Below are 18,944 nucleotides of genomic sequence, written 5' to 3' on the forward strand. Positions count from 1 at the left end.
TCTGAATCACACTTGCCTGAATAAAAAGGATTACAGGGCCTCCCCAGTGGCACAGTGGTTGAGCACTGGGCTGCAAAGCTGCCCGCAGCCTCTGCAGCGCCGGTTCAATCCCCAGCCACCAGCGAGAGTCCCACATGGCGCGCAGACCTCTCCTGCCACCCGCTGCTCCCCTCAGCAGTGTGTTTTGTCAGTCTGCCTGTTCTGTTCCCTGCTCTGGCTCTGGTGAATTCTCTTACCCTCCTGTGCTTCTGACTTGAATAAATAAATAAATAAATAAATCTTAAAAAAAAAAAAAAAAGTGACTCGCACAAATAAATAAATAAATAAATAAAAAGGGTTACAGATGGGAGTAGATGAAAATCTGATAGACCAGGTGCCTAGATTCCCTTCCACCCCCACCCACCTCCATCATACAAAACATGGTCTCTTTCTACTGTTTTTCCTGTTTGGATCCTCACACTTCTTTGATCTGTATTTGTGACCCTGTTTCTCCCAGAGAGCTCTGGGCCCCTGGAGGAGAGTCCTTGTCATATCAAACAGCATCTCTTCCTAGAAGAGAATCTGCCATATCTCAGTCCTTTTGTAATTCACACTTGTGTCTGTGCCTTTCTATGGGATCTCACGTTTCCAATGGTTTCTGTGGTCGAATCCTTTCTGTTATCCACTGAGCCCAATTAAGAGAGGGAGTTCCCTATGGGGTGGTCTCCATTCCTTCTTCTGTAACTTTAAACAGCTTTGAGTAAATGGCTCACCCACACTTGACTCTGTTGGAACTCTTGGGTAGAGATGATGGGGGTGGAGTTGTGGAGAGAGGGAAGAGGAAGATAAAAGAGGACAGCTTCTAGGAGGGAAGCAGACTTCTGAGGTGAGGAAAGCTAGCAATGTGAGAACAGGATACAGGCCTGCGTGTATGTCTGTGGGAGGGGAGGAGGGTGGAGGTAGAAGAATAAGGCTGTGATAAGGAAACAGTAGCTAAACCAGAGACATAACTTCACCTTCACACAAGATGCTTCTTTCAAATAAATAGGACGACTCAGACACCAGACAGATGAGTAATAGACAACCTGGTACAGGCTGGACAGGACTTCTGGGTCCTACCTGGCAGAGAGTACTAGCTTTGGTGAATGAAAATCTCCTTCCCTGAAGAAAGTGGGAGAAACATAAGCTACTAAGAACTTTGTTTTTCTCTGCCCACAGATGGTGTATTTCATCATATCCTGGCCTGATAGCAGCAGCTTTCGGTACCCAGCACCCTACCCTGCCTCTAAACCTCCCTCCACCTCTGTGGAATTTGCCCCCCTCCTATACTCTCTCCCCCCGGAACTCACGAACCTGACTCATCTTTTGTACTGGCCTCCAACTCCTGGAGATCAGGTGGACTTTTTGGCTTCCACTAGCCCCCTGACCTCCACCTATCACCTGAGGGGTCCTGCCCAGGCCAGCTATACCCTGGGAAAGTCCCTGGAGGCCATCCTGGTGGCCAGAGACCACAAGGGCAGACCCAAGATCCATGGCGGAGATCTGTTTCGGGCACAACTTCTGGGTCCGGACTTGAAGGCAGGGGTTGCTGGGGACATTCAGGATCTGGAGAATGGCACCTACCTGCTGTCCTTCCCCCTGCTCTGGGCTGGGAAGGCCCAGGTGCAAGTGCGGCTGATCCACTCCAGCGAGGCAGTTGCGGTTCTGCGAAGAATCTGGAGAGAGAAAAAGGCCACAGTTGATTTCAAAGGATATTTCCGGGGACCCACAGGAGCTGAAGAGACTGTGATTTGCAATGTTGATCCCCAGTCAACTGAAGCAAAAGGGCGTACGTGCCAGTACAGAGATGCGGATTCTGGTGAGCTCTGGTTCTGTGCTCAACCCCCTACCTTGCCCTGCGAGTCTCTAGTTGGTCACTCAAGTGGGCGTTACCTGAAGGTGACTACGCAACACGACGATGCCCTGTTGGCATGGTAAGAAACTCAGTGTCTGGGATGCCTGCCCCCATCCTAACATACACCTCCTCCTAAACATTGTCTCAATGACCCAATTATCTCCCCCACTGTTGATGCTCATTTATTTATGCTCTCATTGAACACAGTCTTGCTGAGCACCTGTTATATGATAGACATGTATAAACAGGCATAGAGCACAGTAAACTGGTCAGGCTATCCATTTAGGGAAAGTCATAATTGATCTGAGGTTTAAAGAAAAAGTAGGCATTCTGGGGCCTCCCCGGTGGCGTAGCAGTTGAGCGCTGGGTTGTGAAGCTGCACGCCCCAGCCACCGGGCGAGGGTCCCACATGGCACACAGACCTCTCCTGCCACCTGCTGCTCCCCTCAGCAGTGTACTTTGTCAGTCTGCCTGCTCTGCTCTCCCCTCTGGCTCTGGTGGATTCTCTCACCCTCCCGCACTTCTGACTGTACCCAGTGCTTGTATAAATAAATAAATCTTAAAAAAAAAAAAAAGTAGGCATTCTCCAATGAAAATAAGAGATGAGACATTTCGGGCAGAGCAAAGACGGGGTAAAAATGGCTTATATGCTTTGTTAACTAAAATCTCTTAGATTGTCTTCTGAGAACTCATTCTTTTGTTATCTCTCCAATCATTTAAATAGATATGTATTTTATCCAGAATTTTAAGTTGTTCTTAGTGAATCCTGGATCTGTCATATTACCAGGACCAGGAAGTCTCTGCTCTATTTCACTTGTTTCTGCTGATATCTTTAAAAAAAAAAAAGATTTATTTTATTTATACAAGAACCAGGGTACAAACCAGATGCCCGGGAGGGTGAGAGGATCCACCAGAGACAGAGTGGGGAACAGAACAGGCAGAACAACCGAAATACACTGCTGAGGGGAGCAGTGGGCGAGATAGGAGAGGTCTGCTGTGCCATGGGGGTTGTTGCCAGCAGGGATCGAACCGGCACTGCAGAGGCTGCAGAGAGCCTCACAGCACTGCACTCAACCTTCTGCACCACAAACAAGACCCCTAGTATCTTTGATATTTGTTCCTTTTATTTCTTTTATGATTTCTTTCCTTTTTCTACTTTCATGATTTAAAACAATTAGCCAATCTATTTCAGTCTTCCCTACATGAAATAAAAATACTTAAAGCTACCAGTTTCCCTGTACATATAGTTTCAGCTGTATTCTCCAAATTTTTGTGTACATTTTCATTCAGTTTTACATGTTTTGTAAATTCTACTGTACTTTGCCTTCTAGATACAAATTATACAGAAACATTCTCACATGAGACCAGGGAATATGTACAAGAATGTTTATTGCAAACATTGTAATAGCAAAATAATAGAAACTCTAAATGACAACAGATTGGCGATGGGTAAATGAATGACAATATATTGAAACAATGGAATCATGGAGAAGTTAAACTGAATGCAGAATAGCTCTATTTTATAGCATTTTTATTGTAAATTTTGAAAACATGAGCAAATAATGACACAAACAAGTGATATTATTACCAGGCAGGGTGGGGGGCACTCCAGAACCCCCAAACCTGCCTGCTCTAAATGGGTACTGCCATCTGCCGCATTAAGACAAAACATACTCAAGAGCGTAAGACCTTTAATACAATTTGTGTGTAATAAAGAGAAGAAAAAATATAGTTTCCAATCAAGCACCCAGAGTTGCCCAGCCCCTCATGGGTAAATGCCCAGCCCAACAGGGTTGACCCAAAGCAGGGCCGCTGAAGCTCAAAAGCTTGCCACAAGTCTAAGGTACCTTCTGGTGGAGACACATGGAAAGGGGCCAAGTAAGTCTGGAAGGAAAAGAGCAAAACCAAAATCAAGAAAAATGCTGCCATTGTTACCCTTCCCACCAGCCTCCCCCATGTGTGTTTGAGCTGTCTTCTTTCATGTCCCCCAAGTTCCTGGTACAAGTCCAAGGCCAAGAAGCCAGTGCAGCTTCTTCACATGTCTCTCTGCTCCATGTGCTCCTCCAGGTCCCTTTCTCTCCATTCCTCTTCCTCCCAGCCCCCCTGCTCTCCTCTCCAGCTTCTCCTTCTTGCTTAGCTCCACCCTTCCTTGGGTGGAGCAGGGAACCTGGAACCTCCCCATTCCCTAGGGACCATCTGTTACAATATTTATCCAAAGTTTTAAAACCTACAAACAATGTTATTTAATATTTTAAATATACAAATATATATTAAATTATAAATGTGGATAAGGATCATAAACACTTTTATGATGGTGACCACATTCTTGCAGGGAGCAGAATGGGAAGAGAGAAAAGTATAGGGGTTTGTGGTAACTGTAAGGATCTATTTACTATTTAAAATTTTTTTAGCTTTATAATTTTGAAGTAATTATAGATTTACAGTTAGCTAGTTGTGAAAACAGTCCATAGAGTCTTATAAATCCTTCAGCTGACTTCTCCCAATGACAACATCTCATATATCTGTAACACAATATCAAAACAGGAAAATTGTCGATGGTACAATTCTGTTCACTAGACTTCAGGTACTATTCAATTTTTTTTAAAGATTTATTTATTTATTTATACAAGAACCAGGGTACAGGCTAGATGCTCAGGAAGGTGAGAGGATTCACCAGAGACAGAGCGGGGAACAGAACAGGCGGACTGACTGAAATACACTGCTGAGGGGAGCAGCAGGAGAGACAGGAGAGGTCTGCTTCCCAATGTGGGATTCTCGCCGGCCAGCCGGGATCAAATCTGTGCTGCAGAGGCTGCGGACAGCTTCTCAGTGCGGCGCTCAACCACCAGGGAGGCCCTGGATGTTTCATTTTATAAGAAACTTCCAGATTGTTTCCCAGAGTGGTTGTACCACCTACATTCCTAGGAGCAATGTGAGAGGGATCCGGTTTCTCTGCACCCTGCCTAGCATGGGTTTAGGTTTGGTTTAGGTTTGTTGTTCCTTTGTTTTATTTTTTTATATTCTCTTTCTCTTTCTTTATTTTTTTATATTCTCTTTATTTAGCATAATCCCCTCCAGTTCTGTCCATTTATCACAAAAGGCAAAATTTCATCTTCTTAAAAGCTGAGTAGTATCTCATCATGTGTATATGCCACATCTTCTATAGCTACTGTCATGGGCACTGGGTTGTGTCTACTGTCATGGGCACTGGGTTGTGTCTATAACTTGGCTATCATAAATAGCCCTGCAATGAACATAGGCATGCATAGATCCCTTTGAACTGTTTTCTTCGGATAGAAACCCAGGAGCAGAATTGTTGAATCATATGGCAATCTATTTTTAATATTTTGAGAAACCTCCATACTGTTTTCCTAGTGGCAACCCGGTCTACCAACAATATATGAGGGTTCCTTTTTCTCCACATCGTCACCAATACTTATTATTCCTGGTCTTTTGATTTGGACCATTCTTATGGGTGTAAGATGGTATCTCATTGTGGTTTTGCATTTCCTTCATGATATATGATGATAAATATTTCTTCATGTGCCTGTTGGCCATCTGTATGTGTTCTTTCAAGAAGTATCTGTTTAGATCTTCTGCCCATTTTTTAAATCGGATTATTTGTTTTCTTGTTGAGTTGCATGTAGTCTCTATAGAGCTTGGATATTAACCCCTTGTTATATATATGATGTGCAAGTATTTTCTCCTATTCAATATTGTTTTACTGATAGTGTCTTTAACTGTGCAGAAGCTTTTTAGTCTTATGAAAACAAAGTCCCATTTGTTTATTTTTGCTTCAGTTTCTCTTTCCAGTGAATTTAAATCCCTAAAGCCAATGTCATCAGGTATTTTGCCTATGTCTTCTTTTATGTATTTTATGTTTTCAGGTCTTACATCCAAATCTTTAATCCATGTAGAGTTAATTTTTTGTGTATGTTGTGAGACAGTAGTAGTTTCATTGTTTTGCTTATGACTGCCTAGTTTTCTCAGCACCACTTATTGAATAGACTTTTCTTTCTCCATTGCAGTTTGTTAGCTCCTTTGTCATTAATTAACTGTTCGTATATGTGTGGGTTTACTTCTGGGCTTTATATTTCTTTAGTTTTAAACTAATATCTTTTTCTGTTCCAGAAAATACCATGTTATTTGTAGTTGTCCTGTTTTTTTTTTTTTAAGTTCTTCTTGGCTGTGACAGTTTCTCATCCTTTTCCTTGTTTTTGATGACCTTGACCATTTTGAGGAGTATTTGGTTAATTATAGTATCCCTGTCTATTGGAACTTCGTGTTTTTCTTACGATTAGACTAGGGTTTTAGTTTGGGGGATGGTAAAGTTTATACAGAGGTAAAGTTATATTTTCATCAGGTTATATCAAGGCAGCATACTCTCTACAGTATTTGTGACTGTTGATGTCAACTGGATCTGCTGGCTGAGGTGCTGTTTGCCAGGTTTCCCTACTGTAAAGCTATGTGCTCTGTCCTTTCACATGGTGCTCTTTGGACATCACTATGCATAGCCCACATTCAAGGACCTGGGGTTATGTTCCCATTGTCTGAGTTTTTATATAGCAAGAAATAACTCTGCTCCATGTTCCTCCCAGAATGTAGTGCTAGACAAAGTTTGTCTCTTCTATCTAGCATACTCATGGAGAACTGCATGATCCAGTCTGGTTGTGGCTTTATTACCTGGACTGTTTGATTGCAGAAAGTACACCAGATTCCTTTATTATAACTGCCTATAGGTGTAAATATGTTATTTGTATTGTAATGACATTAAACCCTCCTTGGACTTAGGCAGGGTAGAATTACAAGTCAATATTCACTGCCTATATGGGACTCAAGCTTTCACCTGGTCATCTTTCTTCAGTGCTTACTCTTGATGTTTCTCCAGGAATGTGACAGACAAGGTGCTCCCTCAGGGTATTTCCCCAATCCAGATCAGAATAGCAGCCACAAGGAACAACAGCCTAGGTGAGTAGGGCTGGCATATCTTGGGGTTGGGGGTGCAGGTAAGGAGATGATTCAACAGACTTAGAGGGGTTTTATCATGAATTTAAGTCAATGGTTAATTCCTGAGCCCCTGCCAGGAATTATAAGAAAGCAGTTTTCTCTGTCAGTCACTATCATTGATCATGCCCTCACTTATAAAAGACTAAATGAGGGCCTCCCCGGTGGCGCAGCGGTTGAGCGCTGGGTTGCGAAGCTGCCTGAAGCCTCTGCAGCGCCGGTTCCATCCCCGGCTGCTCCCCGGCCACCGGAGGAGGGTCCCGCATGGCGCGCAGACCTCTTCCTGCCGCCCGCTGCTCCCCTCAGCGGCTCTGGTGAATTCTCTCACCCTCCCGTGCTTCTGACTGTGCCCAGTGCTTGTATAAATAAATAAATAAATAAATCTTAAAAAAAATAAAAAGACTAAATGAAGAAAAAGAAAAATACTGGATGGTCTCACTCATAGCAGGAATTTAGAAAACCTAAGTCAGGGACCAGGAAAAAGACCAATTAATACAAAGTAAAAATCAACATCAACAAGCAACTATAAACCAGAGACACACTGGGGCGGGGGAGAAGGGTGGGGAAAGAAAGGATTAGGGTCAAAATAAGGGGGGGGGGTGCAATTATATGGGGAATATAACCAAAATGAAAATGCATACATTGTGCAAAAATGAAAAATGATGTAAGAATTATATATAATAAAATATTAATTTTTTAAAAAGAAAGAAAAGAAAAGAAGTAACTGGGAAAAAAATAAAAGACTAAATGAAAAAAATACAGGTAAAAGCATGCAGAAGAGTACCTGGCATAGTGTAAATTATAAATAATTGTTCTGTTCTGTTTTTCCCTTTCCTATAGCTCTGTCCCCACCACACCCTTGTTGCCCTGGGCTCCCGGACCCAAAGCCCTCTGGCTTCTACCACCAAGATGTGTGGCACTCACTGACCTGCTCCAGCCGCTCCTTCTCCACAAGCGACAGCATCCTGGGTTGTCTGGCTGGCCGTGTGGTCCACATGATGGGGGACTCCACTCTTCGGCAGTGGTGGGAGTACCTGCATGACACTGTGCCCTGTGAGTGGCCATGAGGGGAGGGGTAGGACATTTGTAGCCTTACGGAAAAAGAGAATGGGGTGGACTTTAAGGGATAAGACCTCTAAGTTTGTGATGAAGAGGAAGGTCAGCTACCTCTTTTAGGACTTCTCCAAAAGCAGTGGAGCAATTATTGGGAAGGTGAAGTAATTACCCTTGAACTTCCTTCCCAGGTTAGTTTACCAGAGGTTATGTAATTGTAAACAACCAAAGGGTCTTTTGCTGGTGCCTTTACACAGAGGAATTTATTATATGAGATGGCCACCAAGGGAAACTGTATTAGCACCCTAATGAGGCTGGCTTCCTGGGTGTTGGGAGTGCTGTGATTATAAAGGTGGGGAGGAATGTGAGGGAAGTGTGGGGCTTTGCATTTCCAGGTCCAAGGAGGTGCTGGGTAGTCTAAGCAACATGAGCCAAGATATTTGGCTTTCCCAGCAGTGTGTAATCTCAATAAAATCAACAGGTGTTTGTTTCTGATGCCACTATCATACCTTGAAGGGGCACAGAGAATTTTATTTTTTTTTAAAAACAATCAATTTTCCAAGTTTCTGGGAATGCAGTTGGAGTCAGTTAAGGGTTAATCACATGGAGGAGAGTAGGGGGAAGAGAAAACAAAGGTGCTTAGAGTTTAATTCCACTTATACCTAATTTTTAGTCTACGAGAGCTTTTCCCCCCTTGCAAAATGGAGGAGACCTAGCTACATAATGAACTCAAATGAGTTTTTTTTTTTAAATTATGTATTTTTTTTTAAGATTTATTTGTTTTTATTTATTTATACATGCACTGGGTACAGTCCGAAGCGCGGGAGGGTGAGAGAATTCACCAGAGCCAGAGCGGGGAGCAGAGCAGGCAGAAGGACTGAAGTACACTGCTGAGGGGAGCAGCGGGCGGCAGGAGAGGTCTGCGCGCCATGTGGGACCCTCCTCCGGTGGCCGGGGAGCAGCCGGGGATAGAACCGGCGCCGCAGAGGCTGCGGGCAGCTTCGCAACCCAGCGCTCAACCGCTGCGCCACCAGGGAGGCCCTCAAATGAGTTTTGAAAACACTTTCATATAATTTCAGTTAACACAAAAAGAGTCTCCATTTAGTTTCTAAATAAAATCCCCATTTACTCTCTTAAAATTAAAATGCAAAGGACATAAAGTTCAAACTTTGTTCCCCCACCCACCTCAGCCCTTCCTTCTCCCTCCCTCCCTTCCTTCCACCTCTCCCTTCCTCTCCACCCCTCTCTTCCCTTCCCTCCTTCCCTACCTCCTTCCCCCCCTCCAGTTCCCTCCCTACCTTTCAATAAACATTTATCGAGGACCTCTGATGTCCTGGCACTACTCTGGGTTCTAGGAATATGTAGCGAACAAAACAAGACAATAGTTAAGATTCCTATATTGTTGTGCATAAGTTCTAGTGAAAAGACTTAGCAACAAGTCAAAAAATAAATACATGAAAAATTCCACATAGAGCAAAGTCCTCTGAGAAAAAAAGAATATGAAAGTGAAAGATGATGAGGAGGCAGAAGATAAAGTGGTCAGGGAAGGTGCATCTGAGGCAATTTCATTTGAGCTGAATCCAGAATGATTAGAAGGAATCGACTATGTGATAATATTGGTGATAGTCTGGCTCATTCTACCCTCTGCCTCTTTGCAGCTCTACCTGTGCAACTGAACACACCTGGAGAAAAAAATTGACTGTTCTCATTGCTATTATTATTATTATTTTCAATCTGTCATTATGACTGATGTGTGTTTGATTTTTAATGTATTTATTTTGGGGGGAGGAGAATCAAATGCTGTTTCTTTCCCTTGTCACCATCCTTGGTATCCCCAGGTCCCCTCCCCTCCCCCTCCTTCTTAACCTCAGAGCCCTCAGGATGTTTTATTTCTATTGTCTGCTATGAATCCAGAATTTGCTTTTGTCATTCTGACTTGCTTTACTACACATAATTCTCTGAAACCCCCTCCATTTTGTTGAAATGATGCATTTCACCCTATAGTACTCTATGGTGTGGATACCCCACATCTTTTTGATCCAATCATCAAATAATGGAACATTTTGCTGCTTGTATGCCTTAGCTATTGTAAACAGTGTTTCTGTGAACATTGGGGAACACATGGGGTTTTGTGCTTCATATTCTTTGGATAGATGCCCAAGAATGGGATAGCTAGGTATTTCCAGCTACAGTATTTCCATTTAGATGCACGGTATTTCCATTTAGATGTTTAAGGTAAATCCAGACTGCTTTCCATAATGGTTGCACCAGTTTATATTTCCACCAACAGTACAGTAGGGTTCCTCTTTCTCCACATTCTCTCCAGCATTTGTTGGTGGAGGTCTTCTTAACATGTGCCATTCTCATGAGTGTGAGATGACATCATTATGACATACATCTCCCTTATTTAAAGTGATGTTGAACATTTCCCCATAAATCTACTTCCTTTGTGCATATCCTTTTTGGAGAATTGCTTATTCAAATCTGCTGCCTATTTACCAATTGAAATTGATTTTTATATTGTTAAATTGAAAACATGTTTTGTGTATCCTGAATATTAGTCCTTGTTGGTTGTGGATAGTTTCTTCCATTAAGTGGTGTATTTTTAATCTACTTATATTTCCTTTCACTGTGTAAGTGTTTTGATTTGAGTTAGTCCCAAGTGTTTATTTTTGCTGGTATTTCCCTTGCCATAGAGATTGAGTCTCCAAAGACATCTTTATCACTGATTTATGATATCACCAATGGAAGAGAAAGAGAAAGAGAGAAATTACCGTACAAAAAAAAATCATGATGCTAGTTTTAACTATGAAAAGAAGAATATTTACATAATTATGAAACTATAAACAGTTCACTGACATGTCAAAAATTAATGTAAATGTATGACGACAACCCTCAAGGGGACCCTACTGCTCTACAGTAATCACATTGGTCTTTAAAATGTGCTGCCCAGACTGAAAGCATCCATATTACCTGGAAGCATGTTAAGAATGCGACTTCTGGGCCTTCCTGGTGGCGCAAGTTGGATTCCCGGCCAGGGAGCTACCCACATGGCGCAGCAGACCTCTCCTGACTTGCCTGTTGCTCCCTTCAGCAGTGTATTTCAGTCAGTCTGCCTGTTCTGTTTCCCACTCTGTCTCTGGTGAATCCTCTCACCCCCCCATACCTCTGGCCTGTACGCCAGTTCTGGTATGCATAGATGGACAAATCTTTAAAAAAAGAAGAAAAAGGGCCTTCCCTGGTGGCGCAGGTGGTTGAGCGCCGCGCTGTGAAACTGTCCGCAGCCTCTGCAGCGCTGGTTCGATCCCGGCTGGCCGGCGAGGGTCCCATATGGCGTGGTAGACCTCTCCTGTCGCGCCCGCTGCTCCTCTCAGCAGTGTATTTCCATCAGTCTGCCTGTTCTGTTCCCCGCTCTTTCTCTGGTGAATCCTCTCACCCTCTTGCACATCTGGCCTGTACCCTGGTTCTTGTATAAATAAATAATTAAATAAATCTTAAAAAAAAAAAAGAAGAAAGAAAAAAAGAATGCAACGCCTCAGGCCCCACCCTATGAATCAGAACTTCTGGAAAGGAACTTTGCAGTCTATGTTTTAACACGTCCTCCAAGTGACTGATGTCTTTTGAAGTCTGAGAGCTCTGTCCTATTCCCACAGGACCCCCACCTCCCCTCCAGCTTACTTCACAGAGAGAGGCATCAGATGTGACTGAAAATTTCCTCATGGAGAGGTTAAATAAAAAGCATAAAACACTGTAATGTCACCAAAAAACTATAGCTGACTGATGTGGGAAAACAGAGGGAAGTTCAGGAAGCAAAGAGAAAGATATGTGTAGAAATGCTAGATTCATTTATCAAAGCAATGTATAAAATGTTCAGGCAATGGGGAACCATTGGAGGGAAAATGTTAATAAAGCCATTGAAAATGTGGAATCAAAGTTCAGGAAGCCATCAGACCTTAAACAAAAACTGAAGATATACAAGTGAATGAATTCCTCACAGGTAACTGATAAAGAGAAGTGGATGTTAGTGATAGAAGTTAGGGATGCCTCCATTTACAGAGTGCAAGGAAAACAGGACACAAACAACTGAGCAAAAAATAACCAGAAAGGTAGAAAAATGAGAAACAAAAGGCAAGAAATGAAGGTTTTTAGAAAAAGGTCAACAGGCACAGAGAAGTCAAATGCCAAAGAGAACTAAAACAAACTGAATGGATACTGGTGAGATTCTTGACAACCTTGAAAGCTTGGTGAAGGGAGGCAGCTTTAGGGTTTAGGGACAGAATGCTGATGTCCTGCAAAGTTGGAACTAGGATTTTTATTTGCACAAGAGGATGGTGCATGTCCTGTATTAATCCTCTTAAGCCTCCTCTCTCGTCCTCCCCCCCAGCCCTGAAGCCAGTGGACCTGCACGTCACCTATCAGACAGGGCCCCTGATGGCCGTGGAGCCCACGCGCAACATAGTGCTGCACTGGCGCGCACACGGCTGGCCCCTGCGCTCCCTCCGCACGCCCGTGGCCTCCCTGCACTCCGTGGTCCGGGAGCTGGGGGGCCTGGCCGGGGGTCCCCACACCGTGGTGGTGCTGGGCCTGGGCGCCCACTTCACCACCTTCCCTCCAACCATCTTTGCGCGACGACTGGCCGGGATCCGGGCGGCCGTGGCCGCCCTGCTGGCCCGGGAGCCCCTCACGCTCGTGGTCATCAAGCTGGCCAACACCGGCTACAAGTCTGTGTACGGCAGTGACTGGTTCACGCTGCAGCTGAACCGCCTCCTCCGAGCTGCCTTTGCTGACCTGCGAGTGGCCTTTGTGGACGCCTGGGAAATGACCTCCAGTCTGGCCCTGCCCGACGACATCCACCCAGGGAGACTCATTGTCAGCAACGAGGTGAACTTCCTGCTCTCCTTCCTCTGCCCCGCTGAGCGCCCCTGCGGGTCCTGAGGCTGCTGCATGGAAGGTGGCAGGAATTGTGTAGAGGAGCGCAGCACAAACGGCACTGTGAACAACAGTGATTCACAGGAGAGTATTATCCCAGGACTTACCACCTATTTTACGGGAACTGAGAGGAGAAAGCAAACACTGTGCAAAAATAAACAATGAGGGGCCTCCCGGGTGGCGCATGGGCTTGAGCATGTCGCTGTGAGGCTGTCCGAGGAACTTATCCTACTGCTCAGCCAGGTGGTGGTGGGGCGGGAGGCATCTCATCAGGCATTTTTGAGCATGGTATAAGGGTGTAGTTTCTGGAAACTTATCATTCAGGCCTGCTTCTCCCATCTCTTAGCAATTGTTTGGAATCCTTTTATTAATACCTCTTTCCCTTTAATCAACCAGAATTAGCTTCTGTTTCTTGAAAGTAAAAACTGTGATTAAGCTGCCCCTGGTAAGTGGTAATTACAGTTTCATATGGTAAGTACTATAATAGAGGTGAGCTTTGTGACTATACCAGAAAGGCAATCTTTGGGAGTTGGGGATGAATTCCATGAAGGGCTATACCTGAGCTGAGTTCTCAAAGAGGATTGTGGATTAGACAAGCATAGAGCATTCTAGGGCACTCTAAGCTGAGAAACAGGGATGTCCAGGGATGATATAAATCTCAAGGAAATCTTTAGTTGGCTGAAAGAGATAGACTTGCTGTCCCTGTCTGCTTCTTACGGGATTTCCTGTTTGTGTCCTGTTCTTCCAAGATTCCGCAGCCTTCTGCACACTGGTAGCATCTGTTCCTGTAAAAGGAACATTGAGATGCAACTTCCAAGCCAGTGGATTGAACAGTACAGTCCTAACCCCCAAAGAGTAGTAACTTCCTCTTCCTACTCACCGGAAAGCCTTTTCTACTGATGTCCAGAGACAAAGCATTGTGCTGGGAAGAGGGCCCTGTGTGTGTCTTTCTAGAGAAAGACTGGACTTGAACTCCATGCCTGTGCAGCTGAGTGAAATATTCTTGAAAATAGAGTGCTTTTCTTGTGACTCTAAGTGCTTTGTGTCAATCTCAGCCTATTGATAATAAGCCTATGAATTAGAAATGTTCATAACTAACTATGGGTGATGCCCATAGCTAACTCAATGGTAAAAGGTGGAGTTTTCTGGATTCCCCCCGACCTCAACTCCCTGAATGGGGACTGCTGAGAACTAAGGGTGGAGTGGAGCAGCCAGATAGATGGGTCTTAGCAAGACTGAACACAGGCAATGTTTCTCTTACATTCTTCCCAAGAACAGAAGCTGAATTCAGTTTGAGGTTTTTCCAGTACTTGCAAAACCACCTAAGTCCCTCCCCAGACTTCTGAATTTTATTTTCACAGGATCCTTCCTCTAAGTTCGTAACTTTTCATCATTCTATCTGATAAAAACATTTTATTGTTCAAATAGTTAATACTATTTAATAAGCTATGATCGAAGTAACTTAGTTCAGTTATAAAATGGAGTCACCAATGTCAAAGTATAAACCCACTTAGGGGCAGTAAGTCAGCACCCAAATGGACTATTAGAACCTCCTCAGAACAACCAGAAACATTGACCCAGAAAGCTTCTTTAAAAAAAGTATCAAAATGGCAGCTGGACACCATTCAAACCCCAACACATCTCTACACAAATCCATTCCTTGAAGCGCTGTCCCTCAATCCAGGGGCAGGCCGGGAAGCAGTCTGCTGCTCTGACTGCTCCCTAGATACCGGAATGCTGGCCTGTCTGGGATCCCTTGGCCAACAAAAGGAAACAGAGTTTGAGGAAGAGGAAAGTAATTTAACTTGTTAACAAATTGAGGCGGGAAGCAGTCTCGTGTTAGAAAGGCCACTGTCCTGCTCTATGGTAGAGGGCAGGGGTGTTTATCCAGAGTAACAAGGGAGCAGAGGGGACGTGGGCAAGGTTCAGCATGTCCATCTTGTATTCTGATTGATGCCAGCTTGCCTTCGTCAGGATCTGGTGGTCAGAGATTCTGATGTTGCCTTTATAGTGAGGCTCTTTGCCCTTGGAATGTGAAAAGTCAGGGCCTCCCTGGTGGTGCAAGTTGTTAAGTCTCAGCACTAAGAAGCTACCGGCAGCCATTTTGGTACTAGTTTGATACCCCTTCAGGGAGCTGACCTACATGAAACGACAGGCCTCTCCTGTCTCACCCGCTGCTCCCCTCAGCAGTGTATTTCAGTCAGTCTGCCTGTTCTGTTCTCTACTCTGTCTCTGGTGAATCCTGTCTTACACCCCCCCCCCCACCTCTGACCTACACTCCAGTTCTTATATGCATAAATAAATAAATCTTAAAAAAAAAAAGACAGGGTTTGCTAAACCTAGAGGGAAAAAGAAAGAAAATGGAAAGCTTATCTGGTGAGACAGAGGAAGACATTACTTTGTTGACTGCTGCAGGGGTGAGGCCCACAGTCCCAACATAACAAACTCCTGAAAATACTGCAGCCCCGACTGGACCAGCACTCTCATCTGCCTGGACTTTTGTTCATTAACAGTTAATTTTGACAGTGTCTGAGAATGTTAGCCTTGCAGTGGCATTAAGTGTGACTGTTCACGGATAGAGCTCCTTGTGTGAAATCCCCAGCTCACTCTGATGGTCAGGTTGGTGAATTTTCATTGGTCATGTGTCACCTCCCATTTGTTTGTTAGTTGCAGAAACTGCAGTTAGATTGACATCGTGGAAAGACACACTCATGTGTAGAACATTAGTGCTGCCCAGGATGATAACATCTTCACTTGCTCCCACTGGCTCCCTTAGGCCAGGTTGGTAGCTGCTTCCTGCACTTGCTACCTGCATGCCATATACCAGGGACCTGCCTAGTCAAGCAGAATCTGAGGGAGGACGGTAGGAGATTAAGGAAAGACAGGAATCAGACAGGTTAGTGAAAGCTAGGAGGGAGGGGGCTGTGGGGTGGGGGTGGGGGAGTGCTGTGGCAGAGCGGACATGACCGCATCCAGTTCTGGTGCAGGACATTTATTTATACACTCTCTAGCGCAGGGGAGGGCAGGGTAAGGCTGATGGGTTGGTAACAGCTTCTTGGTATTAGGAGTTGCCAGCCATTGCAACAATGTCAGGAAGCTCCACGCCTGTGGCCAGATTATGTTCAATGTTCCAGCTTGAAGGTCACAGTGGGGAGACATCCTCTCTCTATGCCTCCTGAGGGAGTGACCGAGGCCACCTCAGGTCACTGGGCGGGGGTGGCATGCCTCAGGGCCGCTGCCCCAGGAGAGCAAGCTCCTGGCTCCCAACACCTACTTGACATTTTGTGTTCTTATTCGGTCTTTTCAGGTTCTAGAAACAGCTTTTTTTTAAATCCAGTTAGCCATTCTTTATGTTAAATTCCCTCTGTTAACATGTGTGATTTCTGTCCTCCTGTTGGACTCTGGCTGAAACACTAATGTGTTTTTGGAGTTTTTGTAAATGATCTTTCTTATCTAATCAGAAAATGTGGATAGATTTTGGAAATGGAATAGAAATAACACTTTCCTATGTAAACTCTGGATCTCAAAGTTCCTCTTCCTCTTCAGCCTTTCACCGGTTTCCTCCTCCAGTCATGGCATTTGGGACCCTCTCAACTCCCAGTTTGAACCTCTTTCCTCCTCTTAGTGCAGAAAGTTCAAGGAAGACTTTGAAACACTTTCTTAGCGTGTGCGTGTGTGCATGTGTGCGTGTGTGTGTGTGTGTGTGTGTGTGTGTTTGTTTTGGAGAACTGAAAAGGCAGATTTGTTGAAATACCCTGCAAGGAAGCAGGGATATATATCTGTGCCTGAAGAAGGATTTGAGGCTCTCTTTTATATTTACCCTGAACAATGCAAGTACTTTAGTATATTTTCATATCCCTTTTTCTTACCCCATGCACCACTACCATGTTGATATTTTCTAGAACTTAGTTATAAATTATAAGAATATGCATATTTTTCTTTTCTCCAGTCTTTATTTTTCCTTTTTTATTGAGATATCACATATAGCCAAGTGCAAAGCTCTTAGGTGTATAATTAATTTGGACAAATGTCTATACCCATATAACCATAACCCAATTCAAGTTAAAGGACATTTTTGGAACACCTTAACATTTTTTAAACCCTTTCCCTATGCTCCCTTCCAATCAAACCCTCCCTCCAGAGCCAACTGCTATTCTGACTACTATCACCGTAAGTTAGTTTGTTCCTTCTAGAAATTCTTATTCATAGAATCATCTAATATGTGACTTTTGTGTTTAGTTTTCTTCCTACAACCTGATGTTTTGAAATTCATTCGTGTTGTTGGATTTAAGATAGTTGTTTCCTTGTTATGGCCTAACAGTTTTAATCGTATGACTGAAAGGTTGATGCAGGGGCCAGGAATGAGGAAGCCCACATAGAAATACAAGATTACCCTGACACCAGGATACCATCAAACTGAAACAGAAGTCATAAACAGGAGAAAAAAACTCAGCTCCATGAAAAACAACTTTGTTCCGCCTAAACCTGTTCCCCCCAACCCCCATCCCTGCCACCCAACCCAGTTTTCCTGCCTAACCTCTCCTCATCCTATGAAGGGGATGTCTCTCTCCACAATGGGCGCGGCCTCACAGACCCCCATCTTGGGTCCGTGAGGTCTGGGGTCTGTGAGGTCCGCCCAAGGCACAATAAATTTTCCCTTCCTTTGAGAAATTTAGCCTGGCTCTCCTTTTCTTTACCGCTCCGAACCTTTCAATGACCATACCATCTTCCATTGGTAGATATTTGTCTTTTTTTCAACTTGGAAATATTATGAATAAAGCTGTTATAAATATTCTCAGACAAGTTTTGTCTTTTTGTGAACATGAATAGGACTGATGAACCATAATTGCTCCAAGGGTGTGCTGGAACTTCTTCACTGGATGCCCAAACATCTACAAAATTCCTCTCATCACTGGTAATTGTCCAAATTGGTGCTACTGGAGGGGTCGGGGGGAGGAGAGAAGGAAATGTTAGAAAACTCTTGGTTCACTGTGTTCATGCTATCACTCTAATTTTACTCTTTCATCTACCCAGAGTCTTTTTTTTTTTTTTTTTTTTTTTTTTTTTTTTTTTTTAGATGTATTTATTTATTTATACAAGAACTGGGTACAGTCAGAAGCGCGGGAGGGTGAGAGAGCTCACCAGAGCCAGAGCGGGGAGCAGAACAGGCAGACTGAGGTACACTGCTGAGGGGAGCAGCGGGTGGCAGGAGAGGTCTGCACGCCATGTGGGACCCTCCTCCAGTGGCCGGGGAGCAGCCGGGAATCGAACCAGCACTGCAGAGGCTGCGGGCAGCCTCGCAACCCAGCGCTCAACCGCTGCGCCACCGGGGAGGCCCAACCCAGAGTCTTGATCACATACCAGATGTCTAGTAAACAACTCCAGGCCTCCACAGAACTGCTCATCAGACAGTTCAAAGGGCACAAGACTGTGGTTCTGGGAGCAGCCATTGCAATCTGTGTTAAGTATTCCTATGTCCACTTTTGTGTGTGTGTTAACATCCTTTCCCCCTAACATATGCACCACTGAGCTCGAACCAGTCACTTTCATCTAGGAGAGGGAGGCTGAGGGAAGCTCTTCATTTTGCCATTCCATTTCCCTTTTTCTAATCCAGAAACTGATGTGGTGAGACAAGTCCTCAGCGTACATTGTGAGCACATTATATCTGGTCAGGGTAGCTGCAAGGGAATCCAAACATTGCCCCAAGACTGAAGGCAAGATGGAAGCCTAAGTTGTCTGTGCTTATCTCTCTGCTCTATTTCTGTTCCAACTCACCTGCTCCTTCAAGTTCTTAAAATGGGGGCCACTTGTCTCTAAGGGCCCCTTGCTCCCCCTTCCATATGTAGAAGTCTCCTTTTCTCCTCGGTTCCGTTGAGAAAAAGTTGAATCCTTCAATAAGATGTTTCCCCAAAAATAAATAGGGGAAAAAGCAAATGAAAACTTTGTTAACCAAAAATAAATCTTAAGATAGTTAAAGAGTTTATTAGATAACCCAAAGTGAAAACTTGAACCTAGGAAACAGCCTGACAGATTTTCCTCTGTGAGAGCTAATGTGTTACAGGGCAGGGAGAGGGGCAGCCCAAAC

General features: G+C 44.2%; 1 protein-coding gene across 7 annotated transcripts in view; it reads left to right on the forward strand.

Moving 5' to 3' along the window:
- Positions 1 to 15,764, forward strand: part of LOC119241600 (NXPE family member 3-like) — a 32,466-nt gene extending 16,702 nt beyond the window's left edge. For all 7 annotated transcript variants that reach the window (XM_054693654.1, XM_054693655.1, XM_037506988.2 and 4 more), the window contains 4 exons: positions 1,198 to 1,952; positions 6,762 to 6,841; positions 7,718 to 7,930; positions 12,315 to 15,764. In XM_054693654.1, coding sequence (XP_054549629.1) covers positions 1,198 to 1,952; positions 6,762 to 6,841; positions 7,718 to 7,930; positions 12,315 to 12,865 — 1,599 coding nt within the window. In that variant the 3' untranslated portion in view covers positions 12,866 to 15,764. The remainder of the gene's footprint in view (positions 1 to 1,197; positions 1,953 to 6,761; positions 6,842 to 7,717; positions 7,931 to 12,314) is intronic.
- The last annotated feature ends 3,180 nt before the right edge of the window (positions 15,765 to 18,944 follow it).

This window comes from Talpa occidentalis, unplaced genomic scaffold (assembly GCF_014898055.3).
Source record: "Talpa occidentalis isolate TD23 unplaced genomic scaffold, MPIMG_talOcc4v2.1 talOcc4.12, whole genome shotgun sequence".
NCBI classification, from domain to species: Eukaryota; Metazoa; Chordata; class Mammalia; order Eulipotyphla; family Talpidae; genus Talpa; species Talpa occidentalis.